We start from the raw sequence: 20,429 nt of genomic DNA, 5'->3' as shown, positions 1-20,429 counted from the left end.
GTGAAAACAGCTCACACTTAGTACTTTTTAACTCAGGTAGCTCGCATGAAGATATTTCCAAGATTATTAGACGCTATACTGATGATGTAAAAAATGCATCTATGGTTATTAATAATTACCTTCGAAAAGGTGAGTTTGTCGTATTTGATCTCACTAAGTCAGAAGATGATCCTCTTGCAATCCGCCTAAGGTTTGACACTCCCCTAAACCTGCAGAAGGAAATAGAGGCTAGGCATAAGCGCAGGGAAAAAAATGTTCAAGCTAATAGGTAGAATATGACTTAATAGATACCAGCTTTTTTGCGTAATTATAAAAATTGAAATGGAAAAACGCTAAGCCGAAAGACCGGTTATTTATATCGATCCTCAAAAAGCACGAGAGCTAGACCTAATCATAGTAAAACAAACACCTACGATTAATATCGATTCCCAAAAAGCTCATAATTTAGACTAGCATCTTGCCTTGCAAAAACTATATTATCGTCCTGAAGGTCTGTATCAAAATGTTAAGGGATTGTGGGATGCATGTAAAAAAGCCAGCTATAGCTTTCCATTTATTGATGTAAAAAAATGGCTTGAGGGCTAAGCAATGTATCAAATTTTTCGTCCTTCATCAAAGCATATACCTTATGCCAGTTACTCTAAAATCACAAAGCCAAATACTGTGCACTAATGTGATTTAATCGAAATACCATATGATGAATATGTGGATATAAATTTACTAGATGATGTTCCAATATATTACTATGTACTATTGGTTATAGACTGCATGACTAGATATAAAGATTTCGTTTTTTTAATATCAAAGAGCAGTGAGGAAGTTGCGGAAGCATTTAAGAGTATATATGATAATTCTGATAAGCCTCTCAACTGGCCTCAAAAACTACAATGTGATAAAAGTACAGAGTTTATGGGATATGTGACTTTATTAATGGACGAACATAGTGTTGAAATCCGAAGAATTATAGCACGTTTTAGACATACAAGCTTTGCTATGGTTGATCATTATGCCGGATTATTCGAATATAGAGTTTTTAAAAATCAGTATTCGGTAGAGTTTCTTCTGCCTACTGGTGAACGCTGTAGAGAATATGAACGATTTGCAAGAAGAATTGTTAATAACATGAATGATACTCCAACCCGGCTAATTGGAATGAGTCCTAATGATGCCACAAAACTTAAGCAGATATATTCCAAAATATCGGTAAAATATAATCGTCCAATAGGTATTGATGAACCACAGCATCAGGAAATTATATAGTGCAAAAAGTTGCGCAAGTTTACACATCATAATATTTCGTAAGCTTCCAGACCCGCCGCAAGTTTGCGTAAGCGTAATATTTTGTAACTTTTTAAAATATTTCGAAATATTACGATATGCAAAGCTTCGTAATTTTATGATTTGTAATATTTCGTAATTTTGCGGTTCGCAATATTTCGTAATTTTACATAATATTTCGTAAGTTTTCAGACCCGCTGCAAGTTTGCGTAAGCGTAATATTTTGTAACTTTTTAAAATATTTCGAAATATTACTGTATGCAAGGCTTCGTAATTTTACGATTCGTAATATTCCGTAATTTTACTGCATAATACTTCGCAACTTTTTAAAATATTTCGAAATTCTATGATGCGTAATGTTCCATAATTTGATGATTCGTAATATTCTGTGATTTTACACAACTTAATATTTCGTAATATTTCAAAATATTTCAATAAATAATACTTCATTTTCTGTACTATAAGTAGGGTTGCAGACATTTCTTTTATTGAGGGTAACTACCTTACGGCATACGTCATGGCAATACGTCACATGTGCCGTTTGCTACAACCACTGACTTATGGTGTAGATCTTGACGTATGACATATGTCTTGACGCATGTCGTACATCTTAACGTATGGCATATCACATGATGTTTCCCCCTTTACCATAGAATTTAAATTAACGTAAACACGCGAAATGTAAATATGTAATGTGTATTTTCGCAACTTTTTTATTCTCATTACTCATGAATAGTGGAGAAAGCAGTTCAAAGAAGGGCAAAAGACCAGTTTCTGATGAAAATACAGAAATTATAGCTTCTTCAGACGAAGAACAAATAACTCCAAATAATAAAAAGATAAAACTTCCAAAGGTTCAAAAAAATACAAAGCCCTTTTCGGAAATCTGGGAATATTATGAAAGAGGCGCGCAAAAGAATAATGGACATTATGAGGCTATTTGTTTTTATTGCAAGTCAAAATGGTCAAGAGGAAAGCCACAAAAAATGGAAGTGCACCTGGCAAACGAATGCATACAATGTCCTGAAGAGATATCAAGATACTGGCGTGAAATTATAGCTAGCCGGCAAACAACATATACTCGTAATAACCAAAAATCACTCCCTTCTTTACGACCACCTAATTCAACTCAATCGCAAATAACTGATCATTATAAATCTGATCAATCTTTACCCAAGTCTGTTGTTGACCGACTTGATAAAAAGGTTTTAAAAGCTTGGATTATGGCTGGTATTCCCTTTAATGTGATTGAAAATCCATTTGTTATAGATCTATTTAAAGATCTGAATCCTGGTTATTCTCCACCATCACGGACTACTCTTTCTGACCGACTTGTTACTGAAGAACATATACGAGTGGTCTAGCTATTGATCGTGATTTGGAACAATCTGAGCATCTTACATTGGGTAAATATAAGTTAATATTATATGTACGTCTTGGTAATTTAAAAAATTAAATAAATTCACCTGTTGAAAATATACTGATTGCATTTTATTTAAAATTCTATTTCTAATAGCACTAGACGGTTGGAGCACTCCCAAAATGGAATCAATTTATAATTACATAGTTACAACTGATACTCGAATGGAATACTTAATTGGTTTATATGATTATTCATCAGAATTACATACAAGCGAATTTTTAACAGAAGAAATATCGAAAATTATTGAAAAACTTGGCAGTGATAAGTTCGCTGTGATAGTTACTGATAATGCTTCCAATTGCCGAGTTGCAAGACAAAATATTCACCAAACATATCCGCATATATGGAATATACATTGTGCAGCTCATGCAATCAACTTGATCGCATCTGATTTAGTTAAACTTGAACCTATTAAAAAATTTATTAATGAATGTGGTAAAATTAATCGGTATTTTAGTATATCACATGCTAGTAATGCTCTTTTAAGGCAAGGTTTTACTAATATGAAAATTAAAGGAGGTGGATTACAAACTTGGGTAAAAACACGTTGGGGATCATTATTCGTGACAACAGATGCTTTATTAAGAGCTCGACCTGTATTTGATTGGGTAAGTAAAATTTGATATAATTAATAAATTAAATAAACACTAAATTTAAAATTTTTAGATCCTTAGTGAGCATGCTAATTCTATTACCAATAATGAAGTTGCTGCTTTGATAGAAGATGAATCCTTTTTTTCTACATGTCGATCAGTTCGTTCTATATGGAAGCCAATAAAAGAATGTATAAATCTTTTAGAGGCAAATGAAGCTACTTTATCAGATTGTTTCATCTATCTTATTAAATTGGCCTATGCAATATACCGATTACCAAATACAAATATCTTCAAACCCTTTGCTATTAATATTTTCAATCAACGATTTGAAGAATTTTTACATCTTCTTTATATTTTGGCTTACTATCTTCATCCACATTATCGAGGTTAAATATATACTATTATAAAATATGATTTATGAAAGACTCAATATAATATAATTAATATGAAGTTTTTTTTGTTTGCTAGGTAAAGGTCTAAAAGATGATGCTTTTCATAAAGCTGCTTTAGCTGCAATTGAAATATGGCAAAGTCTTGGTCATACTCGCAAAGAAAGTGAAGAATTAATCGCTCAACTTCGTAGGTTTGAATTAAGACTTGCTCCTTTTGATCTTCCTTATATTCCTGGACTTGAATCTCCGAAGGTATGGTGGAAATTAATCAAAATACAACCACGACATTTGCCTGAACTTGCATGTCGAATTTTTTCTATTAATCCAACTCAAGCAAATTGTGAAAGGAATTTTTCGATCCTTAATTGGATTTTGGGTGAAAGGCGAACCAATTTGTCTTTAAAGAATCTTGAAGCTATAGCCAGAATTCGGTCTTATTATATGAATAATATTCAAAGAGAATTGAGTTATATAAGTAAGGATCTGACTGAAAGTGAGTTAAGAGAAAGTATTAATATTGCTTCAGTTAATAGCATTATTAGCTTAGAGGATGATAATGATATAGTTAATATCAATGGGAATAATTCAAATCCAACTTTACCGTCAGAAAATTTTTCAAATACTGAATTAGCTATTAGCAATATTGTTGATTTGGCAGCTATTGATGATAATGGAGAAGTTAGTGCTGATATTAATCCAGTACAAGAACGACCTTTAGATTCAGAAGACTTGAATTACAATCCCAATGATGTATTAAATGGATTTTTAGAACGTGAAAGAGATACCGAAAGGAATTTTACAGAGATTCCGGAGAATCATGAATAATCTTTTGTTTTTTTTTAAACATTTATAATAATTTGATAATATAATAACAATTTGTAGTAGGTTTTAATAGTATTAGTATTTTATAATATAATAACATTTTAATTTACAAATAGCTATTAAATAAATACATAACGGAATTTTTTTTTTTCTGAATTTTTTTTTAAAGATCGGCAAAAATTTAAACTAAATAATTTTAGTATCTTATGATACGGTATAAAATATGGCATATGACACATGATACGGCATATGTCATATAATACGTCAAATACGGCTACTACCTTACTATCCCATACATATATACGGCAAAAAATATCTAGAGGTAGTACACCCTTTACGACATGACGTATTGACGTATTAGGTAGTTACCTTAAGAAATGTCTGCAACCCTAACTATAAGTTTATATAATGTATGTTTTATTAGATATAATTTTATTAAACCATAAAAAATTACAAGTATTTATTAATATATACAGAATACATAAAAGTAAAAAAAAGAAAGAGTAGAGTAACAATATTATTAGACGTAAAAAGAAGAGAAACAGCTATAGTAACGTTAGTATTAGATATAAAGATAAAAGAAATATTGTTATTATTGTTAGTATTAAGGTAAAAAGAGTTAAAGAAACAGTAAAAGGAGTAAAAGAAACATGGATATTATCGTTAGTATTAAAGTACAAGTAAAAAGAAATAAAGGAAACGTAGATAGTATTGTTAGTATTAAGACATAAAGTAACAAAGAGGTAAAAAAAAAAACGCGTTAATATTAAAATAATTAGTATTAATAAATAAATATTTCTATACCTGCAAAGTAATTGAACAAAAGAATAAAGAAATAAAGAGAAAGGAAAAAATAAACATGTTGTTAGTATTGTTAGTATCGTTAGTATTAAAGTACAAGTAAAAAAAAATAAAGGAAACATGGATATTATTGTTAGTATTACGATACAAAATAACAAAGAGGTAAAAAAAAATGAAAATAATTAGTATTAATAAACAAATATTTCTATACCTGCAAAGCAATAAATTATGAAATATATGTAAATATATTGTATATAATTAAAGAAATAATAGAAAGAAGAGACAAAAAAATTAAAAATATTGAACAAAAGAATAAAGAAATAAGAAACAAAAATAAATAAGACAAAAACGCGTGCATGATTAAATGATTAAATGATTAAATCACATGCAAGGATCAGCCTAATTTGATTGGCCAGAAAATACGATATCGTAAAATTACGGAAATCCGCATTTTAAAAAATCACAGAAATTGTATATGCACAATTACTAAATATTATCCCCTCATGATAAATTAAAAATTATCAACACAAATTCAACACAAATTTAACAAATTTAACGAAATTTGGCCAAAATTAACAAATTTTTACCAGAATTATCAACACAAATTGAACACAAATTGAACACAAATTTCAGCCACGATTTATTTATGTCACACCCGTGTTGTTAAGAATTAATAACCATTTTATTTATTAAAACTATATTAATTATGGTAAAAAAAATGCTATTACGTGTGTTATATATAAAAAATAATATTTATTTCCTATGCAACCCATAATTCTCTAATAAACTATTTACATACCGACCTTCCTCCTCCGTGTTATAAGAGTCAATAGAAAGTATATCATCGTCAGCTATGCCATCATTGGCCACACCATCGTTAGCCGCACCATCGTTGGCCGCATCATCATTAGCCGCACCATCGTTAGGCCTACCATCGTTAGTCACACCATCATCAGCCGCACCTGCTCTATCATCAGCTGCTCTATCACCACCATCGTCTACATCATTACCATCATGAGAATCATCGTCCGAATGTGTAAATTTATCCCTATTTTCCAACTTTTGCTAAAAATCAATAAATAAATAAATAAACTGTAATTCAAATAATTCACATTTTGCAAATTGTAAATTAAAAACTTACTAAGTTGTTGATTATCTTCGACTTCATTATACTTTCGCTCATTTGAATGTTTTGATTATTAGGATTTAAGTACGTTTCACATATGCTAATCGCATACGCTATTTGTGTTTTTGAAGGATTTTTATTTTCTTTTCGCAACTTATCAATTATCAGCGATATATATGTCGTAGGTTGCCCATCTTTAACCTTTTTAAATAGGTTGTTGTAACATCTTTTCATTTCCGCCTTACTCTTCCATTCCTGAATCTTTGACGGACTAGCCTGAGTGTTAATAGACGGTAATTTATGCCCAGTCGCTTCGAAAACAGAATACATAACATCTTTAACTCTAGACGTGAACGTTCCTCGTATGCTTCTATGTTGTTGTACTAACTATTAAAAAAAAATGTTAGTATGAAATTTAATAAAATTCATAATTGCTTTAACTTACAGTCGGGGCAATTTTTTTTTCGAAAAAAATAATCCATTGATTTTTTTTGAACTGGCGCATAAATTCCAGATTTTCGTCTTTTAAATATTTTTCGGTAGCGAGTTTGTACTCGTCTTGCGAAGGATAAACAAAATTTTCAAATAAAATTTTCGACACCTTCTTAACGAGCTCCTAATCAAACGAGGTTAGCATTTCAGGTTTACATTAAATAATATTCATCTTTATTACCTTTACATACTCCGGATCTATTGTATTATTATTATTTTTGTTATTATCGTTGAGCTTTTTTTCTATCTCCGAGAGACGGGTTTCGAGATTTTTTTGTCCGGTGATAAGAACTTCAAGCTTAGAAATTATCTGCGAATTGGTTCTTAATAGTTTTTCTATTGTTTTTTTATTAACTTTAACAATAAAATATAATTTAACTATATATTATATAATTTCTTTTATAAAGAATATGATACGTATCATGTCATATATACCATCAACGCTATGTCGTCGGGCTGGTAGTGTGTCTCGCTGCGCTCACCCACCTCGGCCTCGCGGCCTCGCAGTACCTACATCGCCCCTCCGTGGGGCGGGAAATCCCTATACATCTGAAACAATATGAAACAAGATCTGAAACATAACAATATAAGCAAAAAAGGATAAAATAAGGGAAAAGAGAGGAAAATAAGAGAGAATCAGAGAGGGTGTTTCGATGTTTCAGATGTTTCGGCAATTTTGGTAAAAGTCAGGTGAAGACAACCCTCCCAGAAAAAGTTTTGATTTTACCCCCCCAGATCCGAAACTTCTGAAACATCTGAAACCGATTCAGGATTCCGTTCGTTTTCTTATTGGAGGCGGTGAGATAGCAAATCGAGTAAAAAACGGAGATAGGTTAATAAGCCCCGGGTAGAAAACTGTAGAAGCCAGCAGGAGGGTAACCGGGTAGGAGCGCGGATCTTTGGAAAAAATATATTCGGCAATTGAAGATTAGGTAACTATAAGTAACATACAATGATAAACTTACACGCCGCCACTTCTCTTGCAGACCTCAGGCTTGATCTTGTAGACATCTATGGAATCCGTAAATGGATCCAAATTCGGGCATCACCCCTCAATGACCCGGACATAGTAGCAGAGATGGTCAGAAACCTTCCGGTTAAAGAATTCAGAAAACATCTCAAGATTAACAGACTCTGGTATAACTGTTGTAAAGCCGAGTTGTGGAAGCGGCATAAAGAAGCCGAAGAGGTATACAAACAGGCAGTAGACTACTACAAGGAAGCCATTGACAATTTCAATGAAGCCGATCAGAAAAAATACACCAGGTTTGCAGGGATGGTAGTAATAGAAAGAGCACTCCTCAGATGCGGCTTTATAACGCAAGAGTCCGACTGGGAGAAATGGACTCAAATAACGTACAACATCCAATTGCTTAAGGAAGGTCGCACTCCTGACGACTCGGATGATGAATCAGATGATGGAGAGGTATCTCTCGATGACTCAGATGATGAGGAATACTTTTAGAAGGCGGTACTAATCCGTCTTCCTCTTTTTTGCCTCTTTAAGGCATTTATCAATACACTGCTTACACGTGTCATCAGAATCTAAGATTTTCTGCCCGAGTTTTTTGCATTGCCGATTGTACGCCGTCTGATGTCTTTTAGCCGCAGTTTCTTTTTTCTTCTCCTTGGTTTTCTTTTTGATAACCCAGTCTATCCCAGTAAAAGTATTCTTATGCATCCCACAAACTACACAGTCACCATGTAAATGATAGCGGCCATTTGTGGTCATATCTTGTATTTCACTAGCAGTCTCGGTTTCCTTCTTACACTTTAGGCAGTAAAATCGTGTCATCTTAAGATTTGAAGTCTGAAATCTTTCCTTTAATTTGTCATAATATGTCGCATTTAGAGAATTACTACAAATACTACAATCTCTCCAGAGTACCGGCACGAATTCTAAAAGGAAGGAGCACTACAACCTATATAAAAAGCCCCTAAAGGAGAAGTCATCAGAGCGTCCACGAGTAGTTGTATGGAAACCAAATGCAACACATCAGGCAGATCTTGCAGAGATGCCAGTCGACCCCAAAGGATTCCACTATTTCCTCGTAGTGGTGGAAGTCGCGGGTAAACAAGTCGATGCAGAACCCCTAAAGGATAAGACTGCAAATAGGGTTCTAAACGGGTTTGTCAAAATCTACAGAAGAAATCGTATTAAGCCACCAACACACAGACTGGAGACAGACTCCGGATCAGAATTCACTAACGACCAGGTACGTGATTTTTTCCTGAACAGCCTAGGGGTAATGATGAGGTTCGGCGAACCAGGAAGACACAAACAGCAATCGTACGCTGAACGAGCCATCCAAGCAATCCAGGAACCTCTCCTAAAACGAATGGTGGCACAGGAGTTGAAGACCGGGGTGACATCCGTGGAATGGTCAGAAGATTTCCGTGATGTAGTTAATAAAATAGATGAAATCTGGCAGAGAAATCCCCCAGACATTCCGACAGGGTCACCCAAAGTGTCAAAAAAGACAGAACTTCTCTCTGAAGGAACACATGTCCGAGTCAAGTTAGACGAACCTATTTCAGTACTCGGGAATAAACTCCATGGAAAATTTCGTACAGGTGACATAAGATGGAATCCCAATATCCGTGTCATCAAAAAAATGATCCTCTCACCCGAACAGCCTCCTACGTATCTTCTTGATGGACCACACGGGCGTCTAGGTGTATCCAGATGTGCGTACACCCGAAAAGAGTTGCAGATTGTTCCAGAAAATGAACATCCCCCACCTGACTCCGTGATAAGAGGGCAACCCGAAAGATTTGTACCTGAGCGGATACTCCGGCATCGCATCAGGAAGGGTCAAGACCAGTATCTAGTCGAGTGGGAACGATACCCAGATACCGAAGCCACTTGGGAACCCGCTGACCGGTTGGAGGAGGATGTCCCTACCTTAATCCGCAAGTTTTGGGAATAAAAAATAAATATTCCCTATTTTTTGTCTCCTCGATTCACATCAGAAACTATCGGGATAAAAACATTCTTCTCATTACAAGTAAGGGCGATATGTTCACGTGATTCATGGACATCATAATTGTAACGTTTCAGACACGTCCGGCTCAATCCAATCTCCCTATGCTTGTAATTGCTTAAAACCGCGAGATTCTCAGTGATTACACAATCAGGGGTTAGTTTGATTGACACACCTTTTACCATGCCAAATGTCCTACCAGAACCCGGAGTGCCGGATATGTTATGTGTAATACTCTTGTCGATATCCAACCCTAATTCTTCAGCGGCTTCCCTCTGAATAAAAGACGCGTTAGCACAAGTGTCTGCTAAACACTGAATTGCTATCCCATTGACCTTCCCATCCAGCGCTAAAAGATCTTTAGTATTCTCCAAACGAGCTACGTCAATATCCATCGGGTCATCTTCCCTGATATCCTCTTCTTGTTTTTCCTCAACTAGGTCTTCCGGAATCTCCGTACTTTTACGAGCAGACTTTAATTCTTCCCGAAGAATCTCGCGGAGTAATTTTCTAAAATCTGCAGACCTTAATAAACTTAATGAATCATTTTTGGTGACGGCTTTTATAAGTGTGGGCTTACTACTAGTAACCTTCACAGGAATCTTAATAGGAGTCATTTTAACTGATTTTTTTGGAACAGATTTAAGAAGTTTCGAGATACTTACACCCTTATCCGAGTTTACTTTTTTTTTGTACTTCGAACCGCACAAATCCGAAAACCACCTTCCTCATCGGGAACAATTTTCAAGTCATCAAAACTCGCGGTATTAGTATCAATATCCATAGCATCATCATTAAGATCGAGGTTTCTCATTGCTCGGGCTAATTCCAGATCATCGCGTCTATCTTTAGCCTTCTGAAGTCTCTTTGGAAATCTTTTAGACGTCTCATATCCCATAATAAGATCAATAACATGTTGATCATCCTCACTAGTCCACTCAGGAGCATCAGGGTCACCAGGGTCATCACCAAAATCATGATCTACATAACCATCATCCCAATCAGGATCCTGATGATCCTGAACAACACGTGGCCGTGGCTTTGGCCGAACAGGTTTAATCTGTTGTCTATAGACCGGTGGTTTACGAACTGGCTTAGATGCTTGTAATTGTTTAAATTGTGCCTGGAAATTCTTGGTAAGTTCCTCGGCTTGTGCCTTGAGCAATTCTTGTAATCGTTCTTGAGTAATAACGTCTGTCGACCTTTGTATTACAGCACCTTCGTGTGGAGTCGCGGGATGAGTATAGCCAGCCAATTCCTCTTTTTTAGCCTTTTCAATACCCTGACGCCTTTGTAATCCATAGAACATTTCACCCTTTCGTCGCTCAAGATCACTCAATCTATCGATTAATGTATTAAGAGGTGCCGCCCCGATTCTGGAAGCTTCAATAACGTTTTCCGGCAAAAGTCCTCTATAGAACTGGTCAGTAACCATAATTCGATTATATCCTACAATATCCCCAGCCCTCTCAACTCGCTTATAGTAAGATCGAACAGGTTCACCTTGTTCCTGGTAAAGGTTACTAAATTGTATTTGAAGTCTTTCTTCCACGACGGTTGGAAAATTTGTACGCATATGCATAAATGCTTGATCCAGAAGAATCTCCTGTAAGACTATTGGTTGATTCTGGACAGCAGCATTAAATGGACCTCCATGATTTCCCAACCCATTAACGGGTTGATTAGTAGGACGTCCGCCCGCATGCCTCCACTGCTCTTCAACTTTAAAATTCGTTCTAACGATATCAGCGCGTGATGGGAAAAATGTTTCTCCAACGGTTCTCGCCGCATTAGCTAAAATCCTTGAATATGCATCAACATCAGACCCGGGTAAGTAAGTACCAACATGTAATCCATTAGCAACCTCAGGAACAGCTAAAGCTCTGAACGCTCGGCGAGTAGCAGCCGGCTCCACCATTTGCAGTAGCCACTAACCGAATATTCGAGAGTTCCCAATTTTTTCCAGTAAGTTCTGCATCAAACCACCTCGCCGCTTCATCTCTCATACAGCTACGAAGAACCCCCATCGCTCGCACCCGACCCGGAGGTGCACCGGCATCGTCCAATGGATCAATACCAACGGTATTAATATACCCTAAAAAGTTATCAATAAAAAGATTAAGATCTTCATCTTCCCGACCATGAAATATAGGGGCAGCTATACCAACGGCAGCCATATCGTATTTTGTGGATGGTTGAAAGGAGGTGGAGGAAGGTTCAATTGTCTGATCCGAAACCATTGTACTTGGATACGCAGAGCGGCTATTTGTTGGAAAAGTCGATTCCTAAGACGTCCCAATGTCTGAATTCCAAAAAGAACCCGATTATTGGCATATACAAGCCGATTTCGTGCCGCATCACGCTCGCCTATAGCTCTATTACGTTCACCTATAGCTCTATTACGTTCTCCTCTCATAAGATTATATTGCTGCTGAAAACGACGATTAGTCGTCCGCATACCACCAAACTCACGTTCCAATTCAGCCAAATTAGCTTCTAAACTAGTAATAGTATCTTGTACGTTATTTAGCTCATCTTGTGTAAGACCTAACAAACCCGTTTGAACCTCGAGTTCATCTTGTAATTCATCACGTTCTTTTCGAGATCGATTACGTTCTGCTTTTAATATATCGCGTTCTTCGTATGTTTCTCTACAGCGATGAATTAATAAATTAAGAGCATGTTTAAGACGATGGTTTGCATTTTGTACATCTCGATTAACAACCATGCGATCACTGACAGTTAAAAAATCTGTTAGATCCTTAATTACCGCAACTAATGGTATATTATTCATATCACGCAAATCCCTAGGAGGCGGTCCAGTAGGCTCTGAAGGAGTATAAATTGCAATTGGGTCGACATCATATTTAAACTAAATCAGAATAAAATTCAAATGGATCTTTATGTATACAATTTGGACGAGTACACGACCGACTCGAGACGGGGTAATGAGTTTGCCCCATCATGGCCTTTCCGTCTTGCCGTAGCAGGAAGTTCTGACTCGGGTAAGACAACTATGATTATTAATTTGTTAATGGGAGACAAGAAGGCAAAGGAGGATGGCGAAAGGTACATATTATGTGATGCGGTAATTCTAGTTGGCAGATACCTCGATGAACCGAAGTGGGCAGTCGTACGTGATTTTTTCAAAGAAGAAGAAATTCCGTTTACCGCAGTATCCCATAGTGAGATTCCAAATGTTAAGGACTTCAACTCCACCCAGGCTACTGTGGTAATCTTCGAGGATTTGATGGATGCGCCTAAAAAAACCCAGGATCTCATCACTGGATTTTTTACACACGGACGACACAAAAATATTTCATGTATTTATGTGGCCCAAAGATTCTTTACCATTCCCAAGGCTATTCGTGAAAATGTGAATTATATTTCCCTACATGGAGGTCACGGAAGTTTGACCGATACTAAGAGGATCATCCGCCAGTATACAGAAGAATCGGAGTCACTAGCTCCAGTAATCGATGACCTTACTCTGCAACGCGAATTTATAGTATTTGATCTTAGAAGATCCAAGAGCGATCCGTTATCCATTCGGGTTAGATGGGATACTAGTCTCAGTTTGATCACTGATCAATCTCAGTTCGATCCTAGTTCGAACTCAGTTCAATCCCCGTTCGATCCTAGTTCGAACTCAGTTCAATCCCCGTTCGATCCGAGTTTGAACCCAGTTCGATCAAAGTTTAGTCCTTATGGCCAGAAAGCTGTAGCTGAAGCAAAAAAGTCCTCCCAGCTAATTGAGTTTGCTCGGGAATATCCATCGCCTAAAGAGAGAAAAACACCTCCTCGTATCTGGTATTATAGCTAAGAACGCAGATACCTGGATTAAGTACGTCTTTCGGGAAGCCTACGGACTATCTGGTAAAACCCTGGGATCAGACTTCCAAAAATTCTTAGCAAAAGTACGGGATAGGACCACGAAGACTGAAATTCCAAAACCTGAGACCGTAAAGGAGTTATTCTCCCGATATGAAGTCCTGAAGTCTAGTCACCCTTTGGATAATAAAAAATTAATAGAAGGCATCGGGGTCCTTTTACAGATCTTTTCTAAGGGTCATATGGACCGTCGAGCATTACGAGTAGGGATCAATAGTATTTTGTAAGAATCTGGTTGCTTTAGCAACCCATCTCGCGAAGTTCTTCTGCAGAAGCCCTAAGAATCATGGCACTTTTTTTACGTCCTTCGAAGTCAATCCGTAGCATCCTAGCTTTTAACCCAATAGCTCCTAAGGCTCGAGAAGCAAAGTTCTTAGTCATCGGATTTCTTACATGACTTACATAGTTTTCATAGAATGTAGTAAAGGGTTCGTCAATACCATCCGGGTATGTATTCCGTAAGAACTGATATAAGGCAATTTCCCCACTGTCACATCCAATGGCTATAAGCTGTTCAAGAAGCCACTTCCTAGTATCCTCGTATGAATCTCCGTCCATAATTTTCATATCCAGTCTTTGTGTGAATAATTGCGTTCCGCTCCTCGTGGATTCTCTGATATGCTTCTTCAAGAGTTTCATATATTCCCGTTTTACGGTTTTTCTCAACAGAGATAAAGGAACTCTTGGAATTCTTAGTCTTTTGAAACTGCGCAATTGTACAAGACTTAACCGTTTTGCCGTTGTATATTGTGACTACATTATTGGTCCCATCTTCATGGTATACAATGGGTAAATTACGCTTTTTATCTAATTTACTGGAGTGGAGTCTTCCGGGATTTAACGCGAGGGAGTAATGGCCTTCTGACAGGATGAGAGTCGCACGTCTATCGGACTTACTCTTAGAGATTCGGGTAATATCCCCCACAATATTAATTGCGAGACTTCCTGCGAGTTGTTCAACCTTGTCCATGCATGAAACTGGGATGGGAGCATCGCGATTGAGACCTAATGCCTTTTTGATATACTCGGGCTTTTCGATTGACTTTGGCATTTTAGAGAATGTGCCGTAGATATTTTTCAGGCATTCATACAGGCAATCATTTAGCTCCCCGTTGCAACCTCCTGCAACCGGTGGGGCATCTCTCACATAAATTATGAATCGTTCAAAATAATCAGGGTCTGCGTCATCCGGTAGTTGTGCTTCGTCGTAGTGATCCAAGAGTGAGAAAAGGCTAGCTGGTTGGTTTCCTGATGTCCAACCACCGGGTTTCCAGTTTTCATAGGGAAGTAAAATCTGGAATTTACAATTTGGATATTGGGATTGGAGTCGCTGACCGAGTCTTGCTATTGCTCCTCTGGAAAAGCGGGCGCCAGAAAACTGGAGTTCCTTGATGTCAGGTCGTGTTGGTAAGGCGCGTGCAATTTTTGAATGAGTCATTTGATATACTATGAATTGTATTCAATTGTAATATAGCTTTTCTTTATAATAAGTGTAGGATAATTTAGGACAAAAAAATATAAGATAATTACACGTCACTTATCTTATTAAATGGAGTCAATCATATCACGGACCTCATCAAAATACTCATCATCAAACTCGTTGATGATTCCATTGGCGGCTTCCCATTCACGTTCCATATTAGTCTTTGGACGTTCCTCGGGGATCTCTCGCGCTTTACCCTTATCTGCCCTCATAGTTTCATACCCAGAGGGGGTGGGAATAATCTCGGCATTACGATTATCCTTGTATATTCTTATTAAATCTGCGAGTTCTTTACGGCTAGGTGTTTTAGGTAAGTATCCATTATATTCGATCCAGTCCTTGAAGCGGTCTACTACTTCCCTAAGGTAGTACTGGTACTCGTCCTCAATACGTGTTGTGGGACATTCCTCTACTTCAAACGCGAGTATTTCCCAGTCATAGTCATCTGACGCGTCTTGGTACTTGGCCCATAATTCCTTACCTGTATTGTAGAGATCATTGAAGACCTGGTCCTTTGAATTTTTAACCCACGGTTTGCGATCCCATCGGTGTCTTTCATGCCAAGCCCAGTGCGCTCGAGTGCCTTCCTTTGGTTCAGGATCCCGGTCGACTTCTGGTTCTGTGTCGGGTTCTGGGATAAATTGCTCTTCAGAAGCCGGTTCTGGGTCAGGCTTAGTGACAGATGCAGAAGATTCTGCGGGAGACTCGGATTGTTGTTCAGGAGTTAAGTCCATGGTTGTAGAATCCGAGTCTGATAATAAGTCGTCTAAGATGTCATAGTTATCTGGCTCGGGGGTAGACGGTTTTTCAGGAACTAGAACCTCAGCTGATTCCTCGTCAGATAGATAACAGTCTGAGAAGTTATCTATAGGTTCATCGGTGTTTGACTCACTAGTATCTTCATCGGGATCCGGTTGTTCTTCCCTTAACTCTTGTGGACGTTCTTTTAAGTGGTCAGGCTTGGGTGGAAGCGGTGGAGGAGTCTTGCGAATTACAGGTGCGGGTTTTTCCTCGGCGGGTTTTTCCTCAGCGGGTTCGGGTTTTTTCTCAGCAGGTTTTTCCTCAGCGGGTTTCTCTTGTACGTCTTGTGGATTGTTGGCTGGATTATATATATTTGCCAAGAACTTCTCCAAGGCTTTGGGGTCTGATGCGGGTTTTTTAGAAGTCTCTATATCGATTCCTTCTATGTCTATCTCGTCTGTTTCGTGGATCCAGTTTTTGCCGAAGAACTTCTTGTAGAAGTCCTCCCTGGATATGCTGTAAACCCGTGGTGTTTTTCCACCCTTGCGTACTACTTTGCTATTTATACCCAACTCATTTGATAGAATTCTAGAAGCGTTTATCTTTGATAGGGGTGAAATGCAATGAGTTTCGCAATATGAAGTATATACCCTATAAAATTCTTGAACAGGTAGGTCGGTCATATAATTTTTCACTACGAGGTAAGTGTCCTTTATAAATTGGAATAGCGGTGGAAGAGTTGAGATGATATGTTCCTGTTTGGATGTTGTCATAGGTGGCGGATTTCCATTGAAGTCCGGGTAAGCATCCGCGATGGCTCTCAAATAAGCATAGAACGCCTCCTCGGCGCGCTGGGTATTCGTAGTGTCAGCCGAGTTTTTGAAGTAGTTGAGGTCTCCCTTGCGGGATGGTGACACATCCAAGAACACTGTGCGCCTATCATCGTTCTCCACTCTGAGAGCATTTTCGTTGGTTAGGACGATAGTTGACATAAAGTTTTTGTAATGTGTTGGCGTCTTGTATTTTTCATGGATTTCTATTATGTCACTCGTTACCTTATCCTTTAAAGAGCGATACAGATTATTCCACTGGCTTTTTTCCGTGGGCATTTCCTCGAGGAGAAGAAGAACCTTACCCTGTAATTGCCCATTGAAACTTCCAAGAATCGTTTGAGGATCGCTGGTCTTATAAACGAGTTGAGTGCCTAGGACGCTTGCGCTGAATGAAATCTGTTATAATACCTTTGCCCCAACCCTGTCCAGATTTCAGGTAAAGGATCGAGTACATCTTCCTTTCAGCAGATACACCGGCTAACCACTTGATGATATACTCAGTGAGATTCCAATCACCCGAACACCAGATATCCTGAATGTGAGAGAAGATAAATTTAACCGCGAGGTGAATTGTAGACTCAAAGGTAGATATCGGACGTAAGACGTGGAGGAATCCCGGGAAGATATTTAGATAGAGTTGGCCGGTTAAGGATCTGAAGATTCGCTGTTTATGGGGATCACAGGTTGCATTACATACATCGGTATTCTCGACCATAAACCACTTGTAGATGTTGAACTCGGTCTTTTGAGAGGGTCCTTGTTCAGGTTGTGTGTAGAATGCCTTTGTGATTGGACGGATAAGTTTACCAATATTTTTGTCAATAACGTGTTTCAAACTTTTACTATCCGGGTCCCACCAGAAAACCCCATGAGGATCTGCACAGAGAATGAAATAACTGCAAAGATACCTCTTGGCTTGATTGAGATCATTCATACTCTTTGCAGCGACAATAAACCGTTTAAGCTCATCGATACTGAAGGCTTTCGTTTGTTCACCGAACTTGGGGATAACTTGAGCTTGAGTGGTCATTTTTTGTTCTATCAAATCGAGTACTAATTTATAGTTACCTAATCTTCAATTGCCGAATATATTTTTTCCAAAGATCCGCGCTCCTACCCGGTTACCCTCCTGCGGTTCTACAGTCCTTCTAGGGGTTATTAACCTATCTGTTTACTCGATTTGCTATCTCACTGCCTCCAATAAGAAAACGAACGGAATCCTGAATCGGTTTCAGATGTTTCAGAAGTTTCAGATCTGGGGGGGTAAAATCAAAACTTTTTCTGGGAGGGTTGTCTTCACCTGACTTTTACCAAAATTGCCGAAACATCTGAAACATCGAAACACCCTCTCTGATTCTCTCTTATTTTCCTCTCTTTTCCCTTATTTTATCCTTTTTTGCTTATATTGTTATGTTTCGCATCTTGTTTCATATTGTTTCGCGTATGTATAGGATTTCACGCACTATGGGGCGATGCAGTGCCTTGCGAGGCCGCCGAGGCCGAGGTGGGCGGAGCGCAGCGTAACACACTACCAGCCCGACAACGCTATCATCGGATATTCTCACTCGCTTCTCAGCTTCGCTACCCTCAGTACTACGTTTTGAAAATCTTTCATTATCATCAATTCTTCGTTTCTCACCACGCTTTGTAGCCATTATGATAATAAATTTGAAACGAAAATATGAGAAAAAGGAGGAAATATATGAAAAAAAAGAGGAAATATATGAGAAAAAGGTGAACTAGAAAATTCGAAAAGGATGAGGAAAAAGGGGAAAATACATGAATCAGAAATTCAGAAAAAGGAGGCAAGCTGTCATAAGGTAATTTCCGCCATTCTATACTAAAAAAGAAAAAAAACTTGCGAAATATTGCGAAAAATGGATGAACTAATGCGAAATATTACGAAAAATGAATGTACTAATGCAAAAATTTTGCATCGTGATATTACGAAAAAATATTGTAACACTTTCATAAGAGAACTTTAAAAAAAAACTCTCGTAAAAGCACATAGTACAATCGAAATATTAATCAAATCCAATTTATAAAAAAATAACATGTTACACATGTTGGGGCTTTTATGCATGGAAAAAAAAGTTGCAGCCAGTGAACTCATTTGGCTGATCAGATTGATAGTGATCTTGAGCGCTTATAACCTGATTATCACATAAATTTGTGGCTGATCATCCGTCCATTATTGTAAAAGTGATTTGCCGTGTTAAGCCAATAAATTTGCGGCTGATTATCAGATGATTAGCCGATTGAATAAGCCATCCGAATTCTTACAGCCCGTTACAGCAAATTCAAAATATGCGAAACACTCAGCACTTTTGCTGTCAGATTCACTTGGCAGGTTGCCGGCAAATTGAAATAGTAAATAAAATAATAAACAATATTTATATGGTACATCATAGACTTGTTACATTTATTTTTAGATTTGCCAACCCACGAACTCGGCAAGTTCCCGACAGCAAAATTGCTGAGTGTTTCGCATATTTTAAATTTTGCTATAATGCGTAAAATTGCGAATGATTCCGCGATATTACCAGATTCTACAGCAGTTCCATTCATTAATGCGTAAATTTGCGTAGTCGTGTCTATTCAAATAACTCAATCAATTGTAATCCATTCAATTAATTCATTAAATTTTTACAATGAATTTGCAATATAATTTTATTAGCACACATAATCTCATATAAATTAAATAGTGAATTGATACTTTTCATCAAATTTGACGCGTTAATTTAGTAACATGAGTTTCAAATGCCCCCTTTGTATGCGAATATTCAGTCAACGCTTTGCATATACTCAACACGCCCAAAAATGCTTAAAAAATGTAGAAGTAGAAGTAGAAGATGATGATAATAATAATGATAGTGAAAAATATAGCAGTGAAATGGATACAAGAAGTAATCTAAGTAGTGAATATGAAAATGATAAAGTTGAGGTAATTATGTTATTCCAGATTATTCTTTTTAAAGAAAAAGCTCAATAATTATGTTATTCCAGATTATTCTTTTTAAAGAAAAAGCTCAAATTATACTAACTCATTTTGGTTTATAATTTTAGGTGGATGATGATAATAATGTACAAAATATGTCATTTGACAGTATTGGAAGTGCAATATCAGAGATGAGCCTTGAAGATAGTAACTTTGAAAATATATTAGATTCATCTGAAGAGCCTGAAATTTTTGAAGAACCCAAAAATCTCAATACCAAAACTTGCACAGAATTTCCTAATGATGCTTATAAAGATCTAATGTTATTAGTAACGAAATATAAAATAAACAATAAAGGTGGTAATGAAATAATACGTTTTTTTAATAAACATTTAAATCTTACAGAATCACCATTACCAAAAAATATTGAACAGGGACGAGCATTTATGAATAATATGCAGTTTTCTAATTTAGAATTTAGTAAAGTTCTTATAACAAAACATAAGGATAAAGATTATTTTCTTTATTATCAAAACTTAATACAAAGTGCATCAAAAATATCTTAACTGTTCCTGACATAACACAAAATTTTGCGCTATCTTACGAAAACTATGAGGTAAATAGTAAAT

The 20,429-nt window shown here is 37.0% G+C and overlaps 9 protein-coding genes across 9 annotated transcripts; 4 read left to right on the top strand and 5 right to left on the bottom strand.

Moving 5' to 3' along the window:
* Positions 1–993: 993 nt before the first annotated feature.
* Positions 994–1,260, top strand: OCT59_018807 (uncharacterized protein; the record flags this gene model as incomplete). The annotated part of the gene is made up of 1 exon (XM_066135628.1): positions 994–1,260. One exon carries the CDS (start codon positions 994–996, stop codon positions 1,258–1,260), a length of 267 nt encoding a protein of 88 aa, XP_066004897.1.
* A 746-nt stretch (positions 1,261–2,006) lies between these two features.
* OCT59_018806 (uncharacterized protein) lies at positions 2,007–2,642 on the top strand (the record flags this gene model as incomplete). The annotated part of the gene is made up of 1 exon (XM_066135627.1): positions 2,007–2,642. One exon carries the CDS (start codon positions 2,007–2,009, stop codon positions 2,640–2,642), a length of 636 nt encoding a protein of 211 aa, XP_066004896.1.
* A 1,488-nt stretch (positions 2,643–4,130) lies between these two features.
* Positions 4,131–4,514, top strand: OCT59_018805 (uncharacterized protein; the record flags this gene model as incomplete). The annotated part of the gene is made up of 1 exon (XM_066135626.1): positions 4,131–4,514. One exon carries the CDS (start codon positions 4,131–4,133, stop codon positions 4,512–4,514), a length of 384 nt encoding a protein of 127 aa, XP_066004895.1.
* A 1,551-nt stretch (positions 4,515–6,065) lies between these two features.
* Positions 6,066–6,920, bottom strand: OCT59_018804 (uncharacterized protein; the record flags this gene model as incomplete). Its single annotated transcript, XM_066135625.1, has 3 exons — positions 6,066–6,377; positions 6,454–6,821; positions 6,884–6,920. The coding sequence occupies 3 exons, from the start codon at positions 6,918–6,920 to the stop codon at positions 6,066–6,068; spliced, it is 717 nt and encodes a 238-aa protein (XP_066004894.1).
* A 962-nt stretch (positions 6,921–7,882) lies between these two features.
* Positions 7,883–8,395, top strand: OCT59_018803 (uncharacterized protein; the record flags this gene model as incomplete). The annotated part of the gene is made up of 1 exon (XM_066135624.1): positions 7,883–8,395. The coding sequence occupies one exon, from the start codon at positions 7,883–7,885 to the stop codon at positions 8,393–8,395; it is 513 nt and encodes a 170-aa protein (XP_066004893.1).
* A 3,804-nt stretch (positions 8,396–12,199) lies between these two features.
* Positions 12,200–12,642, bottom strand: OCT59_018802 (uncharacterized protein; the record flags this gene model as incomplete). Its single annotated transcript, XM_066135623.1, has 2 exons — positions 12,200–12,216; positions 12,297–12,642. The coding sequence occupies 2 exons, from the start codon at positions 12,640–12,642 to the stop codon at positions 12,200–12,202; spliced, it is 363 nt and encodes a 120-aa protein (XP_066004892.1).
* Positions 12,643–14,334: 1,692 nt separating this feature from the next.
* Positions 14,335–15,243, bottom strand: OCT59_018801 (uncharacterized protein; the record flags this gene model as incomplete). Its single annotated transcript, XM_066135621.1, has 1 exon — positions 14,335–15,243. The coding sequence occupies one exon, from the start codon at positions 15,241–15,243 to the stop codon at positions 14,335–14,337; it is 909 nt and encodes a 302-aa protein (XP_066004891.1).
* Positions 15,244–17,214: 1,971 nt separating this feature from the next.
* On the bottom strand, positions 17,215–17,892 carry OCT59_018800 (uncharacterized protein; the record flags this gene model as incomplete). The annotated part of the gene is made up of 1 exon (XM_066135620.1): positions 17,215–17,892. The coding sequence occupies one exon, from the start codon at positions 17,890–17,892 to the stop codon at positions 17,215–17,217; it is 678 nt and encodes a 225-aa protein (XP_066004890.1).
* Positions 17,893–18,289: 397 nt separating this feature from the next.
* Positions 18,290–18,517, bottom strand: OCT59_018799 (uncharacterized protein; the record flags this gene model as incomplete). The annotated part of the gene is made up of 1 exon (XM_066135619.1): positions 18,290–18,517. One exon carries the CDS (start codon positions 18,515–18,517, stop codon positions 18,290–18,292), a length of 228 nt encoding a protein of 75 aa, XP_066004889.1.
* Between the last annotated feature and the right edge of the window lie 1,912 nt (positions 18,518–20,429).

Source organism: Rhizophagus irregularis, chromosome 28 (genome assembly GCF_026210795.1).
Source record: "Rhizophagus irregularis chromosome 28, complete sequence".
NCBI lineage: Eukaryota > Fungi > Glomeromycota > Glomeromycetes > Glomerales > Glomeraceae > Rhizophagus > Rhizophagus irregularis.
The sequence above is the reverse complement of the archived record's forward strand: the minus strand, read 5'-3'. Positions and strand labels throughout refer to the sequence as shown.